Source organism: Scomber scombrus, chromosome 5 (assembly GCF_963691925.1).
Source record: "Scomber scombrus chromosome 5, fScoSco1.1, whole genome shotgun sequence".
In the NCBI taxonomy this organism is placed as follows: Eukaryota; Metazoa; Chordata; class Actinopteri; order Scombriformes; family Scombridae; genus Scomber; species Scomber scombrus.
The window spans coordinates 28,056,874-28,075,612 of record NC_084974.1 but is presented as its reverse complement, the minus strand read 5'-3'; the positions used below and the strand labels follow the sequence as shown (position 1 = coordinate 28,075,612).

General features: G+C 37.6%; 1 protein-coding gene across 1 annotated transcript; it reads left to right on the top strand.

Moving 5' to 3' along the window:
- Nucleotides 1-4,217: 4,217 nt before the first annotated feature.
- On the top strand, nucleotides 4,218-7,258 carry snrpd2 (small nuclear ribonucleoprotein D2 polypeptide). The gene is made up of 3 exons (XM_062419123.1): nucleotides 4,218-4,329; nucleotides 5,999-6,178; nucleotides 6,825-7,258. Coding segments are annotated over exons 1-3 (357 nt in total). The 5' UTR covers nucleotides 4,218-4,327; the 3' UTR covers nucleotides 7,000-7,258.
- Nucleotides 7,259-18,739: the final 11,481 nt, after the last annotated feature.

Here is an 18,739-nt window from a genome sequence, read left to right as displayed (position 1 = left end):
AAACATATGTTGTGGAATTTGTGTCAAATTAAATCAAATAAATGAATAATAAAAAACATTGCACATTAGCTATTTTCAAACATCATTATACAATGTAACCTTGGACAAAATCACACGTTTATTATCATTATAATGTAATTATAATTGCTACTTGGTCTAAATCTATTGAACTGAAATCGCTCCTGATTTAATGTTTTCTTTTTATATTTATCTCAATCATTATTTTCCACACACCTTTATGCACGTCAGTGTAGATAAGTGAGAACATGTATGCGCGCGTGTCACTGTTTTAGGCCTGATGCCTGCGCCTGAAATTGTTCTACAACAATGTGCCGAAAAAATTAAACAACATTTAAATAAAAAAGAAATGATCACTAAGTCTGACATGATTAATTTAGCCATGCATGTTTACCTTCAACTTAAAAAGCTATTAAAATACTGAAGTTAATAACTGTGGATCAGCTATTCTCCAGCAGGCGCCGAAAAACGTTGCAGTTAACTTATAGTTTAAAAATATCTCAACCATTTAATAAATGAAAAGGTCGAATCATGTAAAAGGAAAAAATAAAAAAAAGATTACAGTAAGATGCAACCTGCAGGGATTGCAAACACACTGTTGTTTTTTCTGCTTTTGTTGCTTTCAATTTCATTAATGTTGCAACTCAAAATATTACATTCTTATTTGAATTAGCCTTCATGTAATTAAATGATAAATAATGCATTTTTAATTGTGTTTTTCACTTCATTAAAACCTTCTGGTGTTGATTGCTCTCATTTGACTGTTATTGGATGTTTCACTGTGGAGAGGTGAGCCCACACAACAAGGTTTTATTTAAAGGATTCATTTTTGAATAAAATATTGAATCAACAGAGGCCTCTTAACAGACACGATGTCTTCCTCTTCTGTGGCTCGGTGTTCAGATGTGCAGCTGAGGGTTTGCGGACTGTGATGTCACTTCAACAGGTAGACGTGACACCTGCAGTCAAATCTTATTGATCTGTCTTGTGTTTCACCCAACGCCTGTTAAACTTTCCCTCACCTTTCCTCTAACTCCCCCTGAGATATATCTTTTTTTTTTTAATAGATGTATGGAGATGAAGATAGAGCAGCTTTCTGGATGGCTGCCTCCTTTAAAACAAAAGACTCTTTATATCAAAAGACCCCGGCCCGTCACCTTTCCAAACCCAGTCCCATACATTCACTGTCGCCTGTGGTTAAAGCAGACCGGGCTGGATCAGGTAACTGCAACAGCACTGTTGGCAAACTTAAGAGTCTAGATAGATGTGAAGATAATCACATTTTCATTACTGGCATGAGTAATTGTGGTTGCAGCAGCAGAGAGTGCAGGAGGACAGATCTGTGAATCAACAGGTTTGGTTAGGAAGTTTTATACCCAGAGGAAAGAAGTAAGAAGATACTGTTTGCTGTTTGTCATAAATAACCACCTTTCTTTGACAGCTCTAATAATAACCACAGAGCTCCAGAGTATAGACACTTAATAATTATCATGTTTCACTATTGGAGTTTGGTTCTGTTGTTGCTGCCAATACAATGCTGATCATGTGCTGACAGTTGTGTAATAAGTAACATATAATTGTTTTTTTTAAAAAGGGCACATACCTTTATCAAAAACATGCCTTCCCCTGTACACCATGGGACACCAAGGTATGTTTGGAAATGTCCAGTATCAGGACTTAGACATGGATCTTAGTTATTAGGAAAGGAGAGCATTTTTTTTTTACCATCCATTAGCAGCTACCATCTTCACTTTAATTTAGAGTGTGCTTGTGATGTAATTTAAGTTTTTAGCATCACACCTTACCAACATGTTTTCCAATTATAATGAGTGGAATTAGCTGAAATACACAGTTTGGATTGTTGATATGATCAGTTTGTAACATGTTTTTCAGTCCACAGCGCTCTAAAAACACCCATTTAATCATCTATCCACAGCTAACCGCACTGTTACCAAGAAATATCCCTTAATTTATTGGTGGAGGGTGGAGAATCCAAAGAAAACCTGAACAATACTCAGGAGGGCCTTGCTTTTACATACAAATTTTAAAAAAGATTCAGCCCCCCTCCCCAGCCCAACGATTGTTGTAAAGAAAGCAACGCTTTGGACCATCATAAAGTGCTTTGAAAACTAACTCATTATTAATTACAGAATAATTAAAGTAGTTCCTCCTTGCCCATCAGATGTTATGGTTGTCTCTGCTCTCTTAACTGGGTAACAGCAAAAGCATTGTCAGATTATTGCATTCCCATCACATGTAGACTAATACATCACTACAAACATACACTGCGCCAGGCCACACTGAGCTTATGTTACAGGTCCACTCTGATCCACAGTTTAAGATATAGGTCTTTTGGCTGAGCTAGGTGTCATTCATAAAGATATAGTAAAGCTCTGGAAATCAATCCCACACACTTGCCACTCTCAGTAGCACACAGGCTGCTATTATCAACAGCAAGTGGCTTCCACAGGTAGATCTGCCACCCTGTGAAATAAGGTGGGTGGGTTGTACACCCTTAGGCGTCTGTCTGTCTCTTACTAGAAAGCCAATCTCTCAATGTCTCATTGCTGCTTTGTAGATAATGAAAGCTACATCCTTCTCTCTCTCTCTTTCTCTTTCTCTCTCTCTCTCCCTCTCTTTCACTCACACTCACACACACACTTTCCCCTCATTCTTCATTCTTGTTGTGTTAAAGAGCAAAACAAAGACGTATCTGTTTAGGTCTGCGGTATCGGTCTGGCTGCTCCTCCTGCCATCTCTTTTTTCCTGTGAAAATTACTTCAACAGAAGTGGTTATTGTAAGGTATGAATAACACACCCTCAAGAAATGTTGTTGTAATAATAATAATATTGATATAGAATTAAAAAATTTACTTCAATAACATCATTCGTTATTTGACCTATAGCTGAATTCTGCAGAGGATAAAACACTTTATTACAGGTTAAAGTCCTGCATTGAAAAGAATAATAGACAAATTATCAGCTAAATGTACTGTTTTGGGTTTTTTTTTACATTAAAGCACTTGAAATCACACAGTAAATCTTTTTTCTGGACTTTTCCTAATGTGAACAAAAGTGGAAATGGCTTTTTTTTAATGCAGCTGTTACACATTTTTATAGATGCAAATGTATAGGTGTAAATGTATTTTTATTTTCTTAATCCAAAATCAGCATTCAAACATGTTGTATTCATCATTCTATAAAATGTTCACCTGGACATTAAATAGTGATTGTGAATGCCTTGCAATCAAACAGAAGGATTAATCAAACATTCATTAATGACTGATGAGGAATTTATGAATGTGAATTGGTGTAGAGACTAATTATGAGTCAGAATATGCACAGTATGTAAGGGTTAAAGTATCAACATATACTCACAGAGAAGTATCACCTAAAATATGGTTATTCCAGCTGATCCATAAATGTGTAATTAGCATTTTAACAGGTTATTGGAGATATTTGTTACTAGGTCTAGTTTATAGACTGGACTGTTGGATATAGATTAACACTGTAAAATCATGTATTGGAATAATTTTGGTGTTATTTTGTTTGATTGTTTTTCCAAAACTTTATTTATTTACAACAACGAGACAACAATAACTGTCATACAAAAACAGAACTTTGTACAACGCAGAGGAGCACAAAGTCCATTTATTTTAAGTCCTCTCAAAGTTCAAATAAAATGTACTTTGTTTAAAATATTGAAAGTCTTTTTAGCTTTTTTTTCTTCTTCCTTTTTCGTATATTTGGTCATCAAATCAAATATCTATCTACATAAGTACCCATGTTTTGTTTATAATGTTTTTACATATCTGCCCAAAATAAATTCGGTTTTCAGTTAAAAAAAAACAAATACATATTGAAATATTGTTTCCTGTCTGAACTGCAATTTGGATTAAATTTAAATTTAATTAGGATTTTTTTTTTAAACAAACAGAAGGAACTAATATTGGGGGAGTTCAAACTAGAGTGCTTGCCTATAATATGAAGCAGAGTAAAAGTATAAAGAAGCGTACAATCATTGTTCAGTAAATAAATAATACAGTATTTTACTCTCCACCACTGGTAGCCTAGGTACCCATGTATGTGGCTTTTAAACCTAAAAGGAGATATGATTGTAATAAATAGAAAGAAAATGTTTGATATATTTTGGTGAACAGTAATAACCCGGACGTAGTTGCTTTGAGTTTGAGGCGCCTGTTTGTTGAACCGGAAGTAGCTGGATCCACGCTAGTCTGAATACTCGTTGCAGATACGAAGACACTCTGTGGAGACCGACTAAGAAAACTGCTTTTATTAATCACCAACCATGTAAGTATCCTTTGAGGCCCATCTGTCCTCGGCAGACTGGTCATTTTTCAGCCTCAGAACCTGAACTTTAAGTCCCACCAAAATAGCATTTTAGCCTCAGTGCTAACCTCGTTAGCATTTCGGCTAATGCTAAGGTTAGCTTGAGCTGAGAAAGCCTTTGTATGTCCCTTCACTCTCTATTATTCTAGTTTCGGCTACGTTGTAACTACGTTATAATGTATGTTACAATATAAAGTTAGAAGTAAAGATTTGTACTGAAAAGTTTGAAAAGTGACGACTGAGTAATGCAACACACCGGATAGAAACTAGTGAGTTACAAGCTAACAGTAAGGACCAAAGTGTCTGAAGTTCACTTTTTAGTGGTGCTTACTGTTGTGTTATTGAGGATATATATTTATTCTCATTTTAAGCTTTGGTATTTTAGGTCCCCGTCTTGGCCTCATAAAGTGTAGATGGTCGTCAAGCTTTATATAGTGAATCAATGGCTGATAGAGAGACTAATAATGATTGTTTTCACCCCTTGCACTTCTGGGGAAAAGTGTTAGATATCGTAGCAAAAGCCTTAATGCTGTTTAAATCCACTTGTAGATTTGTGAAATCTTTATTTTGCTCATGGAAACAGAAAAAAGGGTGATATCACTGACATATATCAATCCAAACCACATTAGACCAGGTCTAACGTAACTAGATTAACAAGGAGACTTACAGACTACTAAAACAGTTCAAATTTGTTAAACCTTTGTTATGGTTGTGAAAAATGAAAAAAGGGCGATTTCAGTTTTCATGTGGCAAGAAATTAACAGCACAAGTCCATGCTTCTCCTTTTTATTAGTTACATCTTCCTCTTTTACTTAAAACAAAGGTAGAAATGTACCTTTTGAAATACATGTACAACATAACCTCAAGGAAAATGTTCTAACCTTTCTAATGTGGTCTGGCTGGCAAAAAAGTGGTGAAATCACCCTTTTTCATTTATCACAAATAGATTAAAAGTTTCACAGATCTGACACTATTTTAATGAGTCTCATTATTAATCTAGTCCAGCTTTGATAGGTATAAATACAGCTGTGCTTGATCTGGGTCTGGTCAAATGTGGTCTGTATGGAGAAATATCAGTGAAGCCTTTTTTCAGGTCTCAAAGGCAATGTGAAGTTTTCACAAATGTGAAAGTGAAAACAGTGTTAAGTTTTTCTATGGTTTTTCTAACTGTCTTTCATAAGTGTAAGAGGTGGGAAAAAAACAGATAATCAGCTGCTAAATGTAAATATTTATGTGTCCCTTTACATTTTTATGTTAACTTTTCCCTTAACCCTGAATCAGAAGCTGACAGAGGCTTGAATCCTTTGGTAGTAAATACAGTACTATCATCATTGTGTAATATTGTGTGCTGCGGAAGGAATAGTCAACAATTTAAGTAAATAATTCCTTTATCAATAAGGATAATTACAAACAAAAACAAAACAGCACATTAGAAAACAATACAACCCAACAACATAACGTAAAGTTGTTTTTGCATACAGAAAATATGTAGGCTGAAGCAATAGTGTGTTATGTTTACATTTATTACAACTGATTTGTTTTTATATACATCCAGTTAACTAACAATATTCCCAGTCTGCTGGTGTTATTTGCAAAATTTTAAATTAGCATTGTTTTGTGTCATTTTCAGGAGTCTGTTAACGAAGCCCAAGTCAGAGATGACCCCAGAGGAACTCCAGAAACGTGAAGAGGAGGAATTCAACACTGGCCCTCTGTCTGTCCTCACCCAGTCAGTCAAGAACAATACACAGGTCCTCATCAATTGTCGCAACAACAAGAAGCTGCTCGGAAGGGTCAAGGCTTTTGACAGGTACTGCTCTCAGTCCAGACTTCAGTCCCAAAAATTAGATTATAACATGTCTGTATCCAATAACTGCATGAAGGTTGTATTTTTGCTGATGTGGAAACCTTAATGGTCTTTTTGACAATGTTACAATACATCAGTGGATCAGTGAATTTGACCTATGATATTATAACGACACTTAAATATGTAGATGTCTAAAAACAGTGTATTTTTAGGAGCTGAATATGAGCACATACTTCTGAAAATCAGATATTTAAAAAAGGATAGTTACATTTTTCACAGCATTGTAAAATATATTAGATGCATTTTCTTTCTACATCAGCTTGACAATCAATGAATGTAAATAATAACTTTATTCTGTAAAAGTTGGATAATTATTTTCGTACCCTATAAAAATCCTACAGGGATCAAAGTAAAGGGAAAAGCACCTGTGTGTCCTTATTAACAAATTAAACATCCTCATCAATATTTGTGCAGTATCACAGGAAGAATGTGATATTTGTCCTGATTGCACATTTCTAATCAGTTGTTACATAACAATACTATCTCTCTTTATTTTTTATTCTATCCCAGATAAATATATACTTATCCTTTCAGGGATTTTTGTTCTCAGAATCAGTAATGTTGTACTATGGTAATGCTGTCATTTCAGGCACTGCAACATGGTGTTGGAGAATGTGAAGGAGATGTGGACAGAAGTTCCCAAGAGCGGGAAGGGAAAGAAGAAGTCTAAGCCGGTGAATAAGGACCGCTACATTTCTAAAATGTTCCTCAGGGGAGACTCCGTCATCGTCGTGCTGCGAAATCCTCTGATCACTGGAAAATGAACTGCTCACACAACTGTCTGAAAGCCTTTTTTCTTTTTCTTTTTGTTGAAAGTTTTAAAGCTAGCAGTGGACTGTCAATAATGGAAACCTCTTTGTTTTGTTTATTTTGTTGTTGGATCGCTTCAGTCACTATTGGCTAAGATACAGTGTCTAAATGATCTCTGTACTTTGTGGAGACCCGGATAGGTTTGATGGTTTTTGTCTACAGAAATTTTCTGTATTTTTCATTTTTAATAATAAAAGTACTGAATAAATTCAACTGTGTGTGTCTTAATGTTTCTGTTGAATTTGTATTTCATCATATTAGTTTCAAATGTCCAACATTAGTTTGGATAAATCTGTTTTAATTAGTTTTCTATCATAACTGTTTTCACATTATATAACACCTGTTATTCACCTCTATTCCTCAAACATATTAATGTTTATTTGTTTTAATTTAGTCACTCATCTAATGCACAATACATCAGATGACTCAGAGAAAGCCTTGGTGAAACATTTCTCTTTTTCTTTGGTATCCTTGCCAACCCGAGTCCCTCTTCCTCCTCCTCCTTGTCCTCCTCCCGCTGTCACCCTTTCACTCTCCCCTGACAACATCTTGGGTGTCGGGCTTGATTTCAGTCAGCATCGCTCAATATGCGACAAACTGCCGTTTAAAGGCTCTCTGCATTATTAATGAGACCAGATGTGCTGACTGTCACTTCACACCCTGATCTCTTTCCATTTCGGGCTGTTCCTCTCTGCTGCTTGGCCCCTCCTGACCACTTTGTTAATTGTCTTAATAGCTTAACAGCAAGTCTCACCTTACTTATCCCCAACGGTTAGCTCCTAGGCTCCGCTCTTTGGTGCTCTCACGTTCAGTTTTCAAATGAAGTGTACTGCATTTTAGTTGTGTGAGTCAATAAAAATCTTGTCTGTATATTTTACAAACTTTGAATCAGTTGGTTCTATCTATTGGCCTCATAAAAATACGTAATTACCTGAAAGGCATTTTTGTGTCCAAAACTACTCTGTTAATCCCAGCGTACCTGAGGCCAGCACCTGTGTGTGGGCAGGAAGTCATGTTTGATTTACAGCTCTCAGGCGAAGTCTGCTGATGCACTCAGCATGCATGCAGTGAACTTTCATGACTTTTCTGACTAATCTAATGTTACCTTTCTTACTCCTGCTTCAGGCAAATCTCAACTTCAACCAAAAGTTTGACAGAGATCATGTTGCGAGGGCTGCAAAACTGACAGGTTTTTGCAGATAGGTGGCTCAAGGCAGCAGGGAACACAGCAGCTGCTCAGGGCGCAGTAAGCATTACCATCTCTCTGATTAAAGTGTTGAAGTGATTTTATCTTTATTGTACAATTACTTTTTCATGCATGTTACTAAAGAATCTTTCAAAGATTTACAACAAAAATAACTCATGAGGATCAATAAGCTAAACATTTAGATGACGAAATAAACTAACGTGAGTAAAAGATTGATAGAGCCAACATTGCAAGTAAACTCATAAATATGAAAGGTGAAAAAGGTTTCAGAAATCAAATAACCTAAACATATTTAAAAATACAAAACACTGTATATAATTACAAAGACAAGCATTACAACCAAAATGTACTGTAAAGTGTGAAATAGCCACATAGAATGCACTTCTTTTAAGAAAAAAGATGACTTGATTTTTCATACTAATTGAATAATATGAAGTCATTTCTCACATTCAGCCAGCCAAGTAAAACCAGGAAAGATACATCTTTTGGCTGGATAAAAAACCCTTTTATTATTTTTAGCCACAGTCATTTATAATGATTACAGTAGAGATTTAAATCAGATTAATATGTGAACATGTTTTCTGACAGATTGCCATCACAGATGACTCTTGATTATGACTGAAGTTTTGCATTATAAAAAAAAAACAAATCTGTGTAAACGCTCAACAGATTTATGCAGATCTTTCTATTAAAGGGAGTTTACTATGTGGAATCAGTCAGTGGGTTTTTTTTTTGGTTTGTTTGTTTGTATTGTGAGTTTTTTCTGTTTTTTGTTTTGTTTTTTTACCCAAATCTTGACCTCAGTTTAACCCGCTTTGCTCTAGCCTCAACCCTAGTCCAGATGTAACAAAGAATAGGGCCACCCTTTTCATAATCCGTGATATGGAATATTGGATTTTGTGCTGAGCTTTGCTGCAGCTGAAGATCTGTCACTCCATACTGTGGTGCAGTAAGACTGGACACCCTGTGCTAGACTTAAATCCAGATTCAGACTGTTTATGAGAAGTCATCTTTCTGGCTACAGATCTCCTTGGCTTAATGTTAAATTACAATTACGCGCCTTTATTGAATTATTCACTAAACTTATTACAGCCACGGCAGTCTGATTTCCACCTGGGTCACAGCGCAATAACAGCTGCAGTTTCAACCATTTATAACATTGTCTTTTTTTTTATGCTGCTCTCTTCACTGACCTCTCAAAAGCATTTGATATCATTGATCATAAAATCCTACTTCATAAACTCCAGTCTATAGGTTTAAATGAAGCCACATTTAATTGTTTTTTGATAATGGTGTTCAGCCAAGTCCTCTTTCTTTATCAGAAATTGGTCACCACAGGTCAATTGCTGTTTAAATTGTACATTAATAACTTCCTAATCTATACTTAAGTGTCCTTTTCAGGCCCTGATTCATCTTCAGTCTGCCTTTGATGCTTTCCACTTATCACTTCTATACAATTATCACCCCTAAATCACAGACTGGTTTTAAAAGCAGCAAAGACTAAGTAGAGAGTATTCTCCACCTGAGTTTTGATTCTCATGTGGTGGCATCAATGGACCCCCAGATAAACTCTGCCATACCATGTTTATATTGTAGAAAAAAGTAATTTGAGTGTTGAGAATATGTTATACTGCCCCCTACTGACGGCTTTTTGTAAGTGTTTTTCTGTTCTGAATAAAAAAACACGTGAGACAACAATAGGTTATGGGCCCAGAGCGTCGCTGAAAAGCCATGTTGTGATATAAACAGTGTTGTGGGATTCACAATGGAAGATAAAGATAAGCTATTTATTGACAAACTGAGCGGACCAGAGAACTGGGCAACATGGAAATTTCAGATGAAGCACTTGCTGAAGGCAAAAGGACTGTGGGGTATGGTAATGGAAACGGATGTGCTAGCAGCAGGAGCTAATACTGCTGCACAAGTTGAGTTTCACGACGGAAAGAAAACGGTTGGTGCACCCCAACTGTACCTGATAACAAGCTGTCAGACCCCAGGACATTTTGAGAGAGACACTCTTGCAAATAAACTGTTCCTAAAGAAAAAAATACTTCAGAAATGAAGGAAGGAGAAAGTTTAACTGAACGTTTAAAACGAATGAAGGAACTGAGCAATAGGTGCTATAATTGAAGAGGAAGACCAGATTGTAACTCTCCTGGGTAGTTTGCCATCAAGCTATGCTACAATTGTCACTGCATTAGAAACAAAGATGGACAATTTGACACTGCAGTTTGTTCAGCAAGCATTAATAAATGAAGAATAAAAGAGAGTGCAAGCAGATGATAATGGAGCTGCATCGGGTGGTGCATCAGCCATGTCAACGCAAGTTCGTTGAGATATGCAGCCTAATTCTAAGGCAGTCGGAGCTGACAGATCCAGCTCATGGAGATGTTACTAATGTGGACAAGAAGGTCATATAAAGCGTGACTGTCCAAGAGGAAAAAAGAAAAAGAAAATCCACAAGGCCAAAAGCATGATGTGTGAAGATACTGAAGAGTCATCTGAGAGTGCTTTTGTAGTTAAAGAGACTAATCAGAATGAGATGTCACAACAGGCTCAGTGGTTGATTGACTCTGGAGCATCAAAGCACATGACTTGCTATAAAGAATGTCTTCAAGACTGCCAACAGTTTTCAGAACCACAGTCTGTAAAACTTGGTGACGGCAGGGTGGTGGATGCACTAGGACTTGGCAACATCAACCTCAGAATGACATTCAAAGTCAGTGATGTAAAAAATGTCACAATGTATGATTTGCTGTATGTCCCCAAGTTATCCGGAAATCTTTTCTCAGTGGGAGCTGCTACAAGAAAAGGAACAAAAAAGCGAGGTTCTTAACAAATTCAAGGAATTTGAAAAAACATTCTCCAATGAGTGTGGACAGAAAGTCACAAGGCTGAGAACAGATAATGGTGGGGAATACACTTCCAGTGAATGTCAAGAATACTTGAAAGCTCAAGGTATCCACCATGAGATGAATGTACCTCACACACCTCAGCAAAATGGTGTTGCTGAAAGGAAAAACAGAACACTGATTGAAGCAGCCAAAAGTATGCTGTCTCATGCTAAGTTGCCAAAAATGTACTGGGCAGAGGCTCTAGCAACTGCAGCATATATACAGAACAGGTTGCCCACATCTGTTCTGAACAAAAGCGACACCCTACCAGAGATGGAGTGGCAAAAAGCCGGACATGAGTCACATGAGAGTATTTGGCTGTGTTGCTTATGCACATGTCCATCTGATGAGGCCACTGTCAGTGAATCTGCTAGAGAAAGCAGCAGAATCAGGAAGCCTCCAAAGAGATATGGATATGATGAGTTTGCTGTGAAAAGTAACCGATCATATTGCCAATGTGTGTTGTGTTACAGAGCCAAGCACACTAAAAGAGGCATTAATGAGTCCTAATGCAAAGGAATGGCAGGAAGCGGCTGACTTGGAATATGAGTCACTGCTAGAAAATGAGACGTGGGACTTAGTGGATTTACCAAAGGATCGCAAGGCAATAGGATCGAGGTGGGTGTTCAAAGTCAAGTATCACAGTGACGGACGAGTGGAGAGACACAAGTGTAGACTCGTTGCTAAAGGCTTCTCACAGATGTATGGTGCAGACTATGATGAAACTTTTTCACCTGTTGTACGATTCAGCTCGATTCGTACATTACTGTCTTTTGCTGTCCAGAATAATCTACATGTACACCAGATGGATGTAGTAACTGCATTCCTAAATGGACACCTGGAGGAAGAAATCTACATGGAGCAACCAGAGGGATACATCAAACCAGGACAGGAACATCTTGTTTGCAAACTGAAGAAGTCAATATATGGGCTGACAGTCTCCTCGCTGTTGGAGCAAGGCTTTCACAGAGTTCATGAAAGACATTGGCTTTAAACAGAGCACATCAGACCCATGTGTGTTTGTGAGATCTCGACAGGAGCTAGAGATTCTAGCTGTGTATGTTGATGATCTGATTTTGATCAAAGAATCAACAGAAAGCTTGGATGACCTGAAACAAGCTCTCAAAAGGCGCTACAAGATGAAGGACATGGGGGAACTGTCCTACATCCTGGGCATCTCTGTTATTCAAGACAGAGCAAAGAAGTGTGTCTTTCTGCATCAGAAGCATTACATTGAAACCATTCTCCAGAAGTATGGAATGAACAGTGCTAATCCCATTGCAACCCCTGCTGATGCAAATGTAAAGTTAAGACAAGATGATGGGGTCAGTAAACCTGTGAACCCAAATACTTATCAGTCCATGGTAGGTAGTTTGTTGTATGCAGCAATGGCCACACGACCAGACATAGCACAAGCAGTGAGTGTTGTGCCCTCAAGTATGAGCAGTCCGAGTCAGGAACTTTGATTGGTTTCTCAGATGCTGATTGGGCCGGAGATCAGGATGACTGTCGCTCAACAACTGGAAATATGTTTTTCTTTACTGGAGGAGCAGTGAGTTGGTTCAGCAAGAAACAGGCAACAGTTGCACTGTCAACAGCAGAAGTCGAGTATATTGCACTCAGCCAAGGAGCTAAAGAAGGTACCTGGCTGAAGCGATTACTGACCGAACTTGGAATGAGTGATTCGCCTACAGTGATCCTGGAGGACAATCAAGGAGCCATCGCAATCGCAAAGAATCCAGTCAATCATTCAAGAACTAAACACATAGACATTCGCTACCATTACATTTGCGAATGTGTGCAGAATGGGCAAATACAAGTACAGTATTGTCCAACAGTTGATATGAAGGCAGATATCTTGACCAAGCCACTGAGAAGACAAAGGTTTGAGTACCTTAGGAGAGAGATCGGGCTTTACCCTGTTTAAATCTGTGTAATATGCTTACTGTACTGTCTATTGTTCAATATGTTATGAAAACAGTACGCAAGGTATCAGGGAATAAGAGAAAAAATAATAATAAGAAAAAAAACGTATGCAAGTTTGGAAGGATTTATTATTTTGACATTATTTGTGAGGTTGAGCACTGATCTTAGTTATGCAAATTGCTTATGTGCTTAAATGCCAATGTAAAATTAAGTGGGAGTGTTGTAGAAAAAAGTAATTTGACACTATGTTGAGAAGATGTTATACTGCCCCCTACTGACGGCTTTTTGTAAGTGTTTTTCTGTTCTGAATAAAAGAGACAACAATAGTTTAGGCTTCTGATACAGAACAACTTTGAATAATAGCATGATTTGACCTCATTATGATCAGTGAGCACCAAAGTGTTACTGAGGATATTTCTAGCAACATGGAGAACAAATATCTTCACTTGACACTTTTTTATTTGGAAACATTACAATAACCCAAAAAAGAAAAATGTCACTCTTTTGCATTAAATCACTTGTCTCAGTACTCTCATCTGCAGCATCCTGGGGTAGAGTGCTGTCAAACAGCGGGAGGGTCTATTTGGAGATGCCTGAGATAAAAACAACTTTGGGGACCACGTGTTGAGTGTCATGATGCGCTTCTCTCATGTTACTCCACTGATCTCAAAGACACGACAAAAAAAGTCTCTTTCCCTCCAGATTTCGCGATGTTAGAGATCCATGAGCAGGAAGGCAGATGTTTTATTCAGTAGGTAAGCGATAAGAGGGGGGAAGTGTGATTATGATAGCGATCGGCCACGCATCGATACTCGAGCCTCCGAGCAACGAGACACCCTGCAGCGCATCGATCGTCCCGGTAACCGGAGCCGCCGCCGCAGTTTGTTTTCTAGCAGAGCAGCGGCCCGGGTGTCAAAGCCGCTTGGCCAGGTGGAGGAAGAGAAGGAGGAGGAGAAGAGGGTATCAGCTCCGTAAACACCAACACCGCCTTCACTCATCTCTCTTTAAGTGTGAATGACAGTAACTGCAAGGACACATTCAGTGACAGCCAAAACAAAAGGATCAGGTGTATGACCTGCTTCATGGAGACTATAAAACAAGTGCTGTAGTGAAAGAGAAGAGAGAAGGTGTCTGTAACACAACTTTTATTTATTCTTATAGACTTTTACATTTAATCATATCAACTGAGGTACCGCAAACCCCAAATTTAGCCACTTTTTTTTCTTTCTTTTTCCCCCATTTCTGAGAGGTGCATTGTCTCATAATTACAATTTCAGATGACATTAATTGCACTAATTAATTAATTAACTAACTAATAATGTTTTCGGAAGAAATGAGATGAATGATGAGAATGATGTTTTCTTACAACAAGGATTATTATTTTAAGTCAATTATGTGGGATTTAGTTGTCTCTCTGCCATCAACATGAGGAACAGGATCATGATCCAAAAACCATTTACATTTTTTTTTTAAAGAAGAAAAAAGAAAAAAAGTAATTTAAAATGATTTTCGTGTAGTATCAAAGTCACAAAGTAATTTTATTGATACCTTTAATTACATCTTTTTTATTTCCCTATGTATGAAAGTCACATTTTAAGATATTTAGACAAAAATCTCAATCAGGTTTTTAAAAAATCTAACATATATAATATACTGTATACTACAATGTAAACTCCTTTTGATGTAAAGTGACTCCAGAAATCTGTAGGAATATTACAAAGGACCTGACCTAGGTGTCCAGAATTAGCTACAGCCTTGGCTTATAATAATGCCTATAGTTAATGTTTAGATGTAATATGCTATCATGTTTATTTTCCTATAATATCAAAGCATAATAATTGTAATTAATGTGTCATAGCATTTAGTTTAGGTTTAAGATAATAATACCCTCTTTGCGAAAAATACGGTTTTTTTTTAAAATGTAAATACAGCTGATATTCTAACATAACATCATCATGTTATTTTATGGGCCTGGTGTGAATCTTTTGGAGGGAGAATTTGTAAAGAGAAGCATCAGGGGGGAAAAAACTGATTGCACAACATCAGAAAATACAGGAACTCAACATTGATAGAGGTTTTTTTCCAGTATACTGCTGTGAAAAACGTTTGACAGACATGTGTGTAATATATTGTGATTATGTTGCCATCTAGTGGATCATAAAAGTAACACACAGAGATACGCTTTTATTTGACTGACTGGCCCTTTTAATTAAACACAGTCTATCTTTAGATCCAAAATACTTTTACTGGACTTTGAAAACATCATCTGATTTGAAACATGAATACAAATATTTGACATGCAATATTTTTCCTTTTAATGTTCATTATAGAAGTCTGACTATTACACACAGATTAAACTTTCCTTCATAAGTAGCACAATGCTCTGGTATGAAAATATTAAACTGAAGTTTAGTATATATCTATATATATATATATCCTTCACTTTAAGGATAGTACCTAGTAATGGAGCCTTATAGGAGGTGTTTAGGGCCTATGTTTCAGGACATTTCAACCTCTCTCTACAATCTCACTGCTGCTCTTTGCTCAACTGGCCTCCGGGGCAAACCTGTTAGTGTTGTGTCTCACTCCCCTTTGTAGATTTTACCCTCCTCCAGCCACATTCCTGCCCTGTCAAACAGGAGATGGAGTCAGAGTTAGAGCACTTGAGTAACAGCAACACTTGCTGGATTTCCTTCCAAATCCTACAAATTTATGCAAAATGATGAGTAAATCCAAGTGCAGTCTCGTAAATCCCATCCTGCTAAATGCTGCCAAGCTCAGCCTCCAGACTGACACTTTGTTTCCTTGGCTGAAGTTGTATAATTCTCTTTATTCATGTGCTATTCAACAACAGTTGGGGCTGAGGCTTTCAGACGCTGCCTCGGGACTGTGAGCCTCAACAAGTCCTGGTCTCGCTGATGTAAGCTGTAGTATAGAAGTGCAGTCTGTTTACATAATAGCCTCTCTTCAGACATGCAAGAGCTGCCTTAGAGAGAGATGTGTAATTCAGCCCGGTTCACCAAAACATCCACAGAATCTTGCGGCTCTTCTTCCATATTGCCCCTCTTTCTCTTTTTCATTTCCCCCACCTTTAACAACACCTCTGAACACTTTAATCTCTTCATTATATCGATTCTGTATCCTCCAAGTCTGATATAGGCCACTTTGCAGGTCTTCTGTCAGACCGCCAGCTGTGGACGGTGTTGACCGACTGACGTCAAGCTGTGGAAATAAGCTGCGGTGAAGGGGAGGAGGCCAAGAGAAACCTAAAATTACTGCATAGCTGTTTCTAATTCTTTACGGGGCTACTTTCTGGGAATCGGACCAACATTTTGTGTCTGTGCCAGCATATGTCACACAAACACCTCGGCATGTGGGACCTCACAGGGTCTGGTGTTAATATCTTGGAAAACTGCACACTCAGCGGCAACAGAAGAAATTGGGGTTTACTTGACAGTCTTAGCTTTAGTAGTCAGCAGGGTTAACAGGAGGCACATGGCTCAGAAATACCAGACTAACAGTTGGTCAGAGCAGTCAACCATCAATGATATCTTCATTATCCTTGACGGGGAGTTTGTTGTACGTCCAGCAGTATCCACATAACCATCTGACAAACAATAACACATATAAGTGTGATATATAAAATCATGTTGAGTTATTTAAAAGGCCAATGGCAGCAGGGACAAATGAGTTCATGAGTCTATTGGTCCTGTATCTTGGCAGACGGAAGTACCTTGACTTGAACTATGTTTAACTATGTGTGGGGGTGTGTTTGTGGGGGTGTGTGTTTGTGTTTTGTGTGTGTGTGTGTGTGTGTGTGTGTGTGTGTGTGTGTGTGTGTGTGTTGAGACTGAAGGCATATTGGCTTTGTGGATGTTTACACATGCCAAGCAGACGTAATGCATTCCTTTCTCATCCTCTCTTCCATTTCTGTCCCCATTAGGAAGAAGGAGTGCTTTTAGTGGGTACAGTATCTCGGTGTTGAAAACTGGGCCATGTGAGGCATTGGACTCCTTTTTCCTTTGATTGTTTAAATTGAATTAGAGTGTATTAAGCTACGACAGCATGTATTGTGGGCTTCAATAAAAGATTTCTACATTTCAGCATTGAATATTTGTTGTGTCTTGCCCGATCCTTTGTATCGGTTTTCCTCATTCCAGAAACATTACTCACTAAATTCTGAAGAAGGTCTATCTATGGAATAATGAAACGGCTCACCACAGCAGCTGGGAGAAACCTGAAGTTACCCACACAGCCAGTAGGGCGAGGTGGAGGGCTTGGCTTGGTCCCTGGCTTGGATGAGATGCTGCCTTCAAGTGCTATTGGATAGTACATATATTAACCACCAATTTAATATTTGGTACTTGAAAAGTATGTGTATAGCTGTGCGGCAATGACTGTCTGACCATAAAAGGCTCAGACTCTCACCTGCATTACTGAGTTACTACCCACCAGTGTCACCAGTGTGGTCGTGTCTTGTTGATGATATCATGCTCCAGGTTCAAAACACATTGTGGCGTCTGAAGTTTAAACTTCAGGCGCCACAATAGTGAAGACGTTAAAAATCAGCTCTAGATCCACCTCTATCAGGCTTACTAATAGTTTATTTTATGTCTGTTTTATCTATAATGATGTACAGCTCTAAATAAGTCTGAACTGCCTGAAGTACAAGAAGAAGAGGAAGAAATATTTGATGAGTCAGGCTATATTTGTGCAAGTTTTGAATTAAATGACAAGGATATAACTAGGTTAAACTGCTCATATGGTATTTAGTTGGTGTACTGAAACTGAAACGTTTAGATATTTTGTGATCATCTGTCATGACAGAAGTATTATGATCTTTTATTTCAATAAAAGCTGGAATCTCTCAGAGTAATACACTATTATTAGAAAAAATCTGATACCCAAGTAGGGGTAGTATTAAGCAGTAAAGATACAGCAGAATGGATTTGTCACTCAATGTTATATTATTGGATTATTGCTAGTGATGCATCAGTGTATAGGCTTAAAGCGGGCTTACTGTATATATGTTGTAGCTGGTTTATATTGTATACAATCGGGTAGTTTAAAAGAGGTTCAAAGGTTTTATTTGTCACATACAAGGTCACAGAGTCATGGATGGGTTTACAGTAAAATTACATTCTGGTAGCTCCACAAACTGTGCCATATTAGAAAATATAAGAAGAGTAAAGAAGAATTGGGGGGTGAGGGGGTGGAGGAGGGGCTCTGAGGATTATAAAGAAATATAGGCCTACATATATATATATATAGGATTTAAAAACACACTAAAAAGAAAAATAATCACGTCCCAGGATTATTTCATAGACCATGAAATTGCCTCTGCATATTAATTTATAAGATGAGAAGTTGCTTTTTATGTAAAATGTTCATTTTCAAAATAATTTGTAACTATCAATTATATGTTGAACAAATAGTACAATTTCTCTCAGAGAAATATAGCACCAAAACAAGGAAATAACTGTGCTTATATTAAGATACTTGAGTTAATTTAGTTATTTACCTCCACTACTGGTTATCACATTTAAATCTATGTAGCTTTCTGTAGCGTTGCTTACAAAATAAATCACAACAAGTAATTGAAAGTGAACACATCACACAGTTTTTCCGAGGCGCACTTGAACGCACCACGGGATGAAGCCTACTTTG

Coding starts and splice junctions, on each gene's coding strand:
- snrpd2 (XM_062419123.1), top strand. Junction 6,179..6,824: donor AGGGTCAAGGCTTTTGACAG/GTACTGCTCTCA, acceptor CTGTCATTTCAG/GCACTGCAACATGGTGTTGG.